Below are 2,758 nucleotides of genomic sequence, written 5' to 3' on the forward strand. Positions count from 1 at the left end.
GAGAGAGAGAGAGAGAGGAAGGGAGGGAGAGAGAGACAGAGAGAGAGGGAGAGATAAGTGAGTCAGAAATCTTGGAACGGAGGAGGGGGGAGATGCCCTTGGCGGCCACCAAGGTCCGAGGTACGTACAGGTTGCCAATTCGAATGGACACACACGGGCGCTCATCGAAGTCGTCCACGCCGGGGCGGCTGTACTCGTGGGTGACGGTCACTGGCTTCTTGGTGTCCATCAGGAGCTCACGAGTGAACTCGCGCGAGCGAGCCACCCACGGGGCCTCGGCCTCGTTCTTCAGGTTCGGGGCAAAGACACCGGCCAGCTGGATGCGGGTCTCGCGCTCGAAGCCGGTCTCAGCCGAGTACATGGCATACATGCCGGCGCTGACGACACGGCACACGCGAGCCGCAGTGTAGGCCTTGCCCTGAGTGGGGCCGCTGGCAGCGGCTGAGGAGGACGTCGCACCAGCACCACCCACCACCTTGGCGGCGGTCGCCGCGGGCGGAACATAATCCCGGAACACGCGCAGGCGCTTGCTACGCGCCTGGTTGAAGGCACCAAGCAGGGGAGTCACCCCGCCGGCGGCCGCCGACACGGAGGCCATGGTATGATCATTGGGCAGGACGTAGCCGCCCTGGGCCAGGGCCACGGCAAAGGAAGCCCCAGCACGATTAGTAAGGGACCCGGTAAACCAGAGGCTCTGAGGGTTGAGATCCTCCAGGATGACGGTGACATTCTGCTGGAGGAGACGCGACTCGGCGAAGCTGTGAGCCTCGGCGGCCACAGGATCATCGGACTCGGCGCGAGAGGACCCGGCCCGCACGCCGGCCAGCTGAAGGTTGATCGCCTGACGCGAGGGGAGCAGAGTGACCAGGTAGGAGGAGCCGTTGCGCACACGCTCGACGACAGCTGCCAAGGAGGGAAGCTGGTGTGAGTGGATTGGCAAAGGTGGGGCAAAGACACAGGGACAGTGCGATCGGAAACATGGGCATGCCCGTACCCTCCAGGGTCTTGCCCTTGTTCTTGGCTAGGAAGGCCTCGGCGGGCTTGGCATCGGTGAACAGCGGCGGGTTGGGCGAGAGAGGCTACCAGAGAGAAGGGGAAGATAGAGGGAGAGAGGGAGGGGGAGAGGGAGAGGGAGAGAGAGTTAGCGAGGCCCAGAGATAGGGAGCATTACATGCAGCAGGTCGCACCTTGGTAGAAGACCAAGCGCCAACGGCATTCTCTTTGGCAGACTCCTCGGCCGCGAGCAGGGCCGCGAGATGAGCGGGCTGATCGCTACAGATCACAGCAGCGGGAGGAGAGAGGGGGGGGGTGGAGAGGAAGAACGAAAGGGGCCTGGGTCAGAGGGGGAAAAGACGGAGAATCATGCCAAGGAGGGAGATAACTCGGAGGGACATACTGCTTGGTGTTCTGCTGGCGGACCTTGACGAAGCCGGTCTCGACATACTGGGCGTTGAGGTTGTCGGTGTCGGGGTTGGGGCCAACGAAGATGGTGCAGAACTCCCGGCCGTTGGGCAAAGAGTACTCCACGCGGATGGCCGCAGGCCGACCGACACACAACTTGCGCAGCGCCTCGCGCGCCTCCCAGGCAAAGGGCTGCCATTGGCAATAGAGATGAAGAGCATGAGATATATATATATACATACATAAGTAAACGAGCAGCCAGCCAACCGGGTGAGTGACCCAAGGGAGAAGACGGCGCATGCACGTGTGCGGGTAGGTATGGGCGTACCTCGGAGGGAGTGGCGGCATCCTTGCCCATCTGAGGGGCAACAATACCAGCGAGGGAGACCACCTTCTCGGGTGGGGGGTTGCCAGAGGGGGCCCGGATGACGATGGTGTTGCCGTTGAGCACGGACTTGATCACACACCGAGGCAGACTGCTGAGATCGGCAGGGGACGTCATGGCTTCAGGACAGACGTGTGCAGGGTGCACGCAACAGGACAAGAAGCAAGGGAGGGGGGAGGGAGAGAGAGAGGGGGGGGAGGGAGAGGAAGAGAGAATGGATCAGGGGTTGAGGAGGCCGCCCGGATCCGTGTGCGAAGGCTTCGACGGGGCCCAAGTGGGAACAGCGCCTGAAGAAGGCTTCGGCGGCTGGACCACCCCACAACGCCCTGCCCACCCCTTCTCTGCAGAGCACCCTCATCCACAAGACTCGACGGAGCCAACAGGGCCCCCACCCCAAGAGGGGAAGCTAGATGGTTCTTCAAGTCGCGACAGGAAGAGGTCCCCTCACCCTCCGAGAGAGAAAGAGAGAGAGAGAGAGAGAGAGAGAGAGAGAGAGAGAGAGGGAGAGAAGGACTTGTGAGCCGTCCGCCTAGAGGGCCAGTTGCTCGATACCGATGTGTCCAGCTTTCGCAGGACCCCTCCATCTTCGAGTCCTGCTCCGCCTCCCTGCGCTACCCCGTTCCGGGGCGCATCTCGGGAGGATGTTTCTCCAGCCTCACTCACCTGGCGAAGGGCCAGGACGCGGAGACAGCGCGAGCTAGGACACCTAGAGAGAAAGGGAGCGGCCAGGAAGTACTGAGCGCTGGGAGCTGTCCCAACCAAATAAATACACGTGATGCGTGCGTGACACTGAAACCATGAGGCCCAAACCATGGCGTCTGCGTTGGGCCGCCCGGACCTTGTGGGCAGGCGGGGATTGAACCGCAAACGCCAGGGGCGGAAGGAGCGTGACGCGGGGAGAGCCCGCGCAAAGGGAACCGGCGTGTGCGTCAGATCGCGCCTCGGCCGCAGGTCATCTCTGGCTTGACTCCC

The 2,758-nt window shown here is 62.7% G+C and overlaps 1 protein-coding gene across 1 annotated transcript in view; it reads right to left on the minus strand.

Moving 5' to 3' along the window:
* The window catches only part of H696_02359 (hypothetical protein), a 4,009-nt gene extending 2,034 nt beyond the window's left edge, over positions 1 to 1,975 (minus strand). The window contains exons 1-5 of the mRNA XM_009496260.1: positions 1,730 to 1,975; positions 1,397 to 1,593; positions 1,188 to 1,272; positions 995 to 1,079; positions 129 to 903 (exon numbers count right to left, since the gene is read on the minus strand). Coding sequence (XP_009494535.1) covers positions 129 to 903; positions 995 to 1,079; positions 1,188 to 1,272; positions 1,397 to 1,593; positions 1,730 to 1,903 — 1,316 coding nt within the window. The 5' untranslated portion in view covers positions 1,904 to 1,975. The remainder of the gene's footprint in view (positions 1 to 128; positions 904 to 994; positions 1,080 to 1,187; positions 1,273 to 1,396; positions 1,594 to 1,729) is intronic.
* Between the last annotated feature and the right edge of the window lie 783 nt (positions 1,976 to 2,758).

Source organism: Fonticula alba (genome assembly GCF_000388065.1).
Source record: "Fonticula alba strain ATCC 38817 unplaced genomic scaffold supercont2.3, whole genome shotgun sequence".
Taxonomy (NCBI): domain Eukaryota; order Rotosphaerida; family Fonticulaceae; genus Fonticula; species Fonticula alba.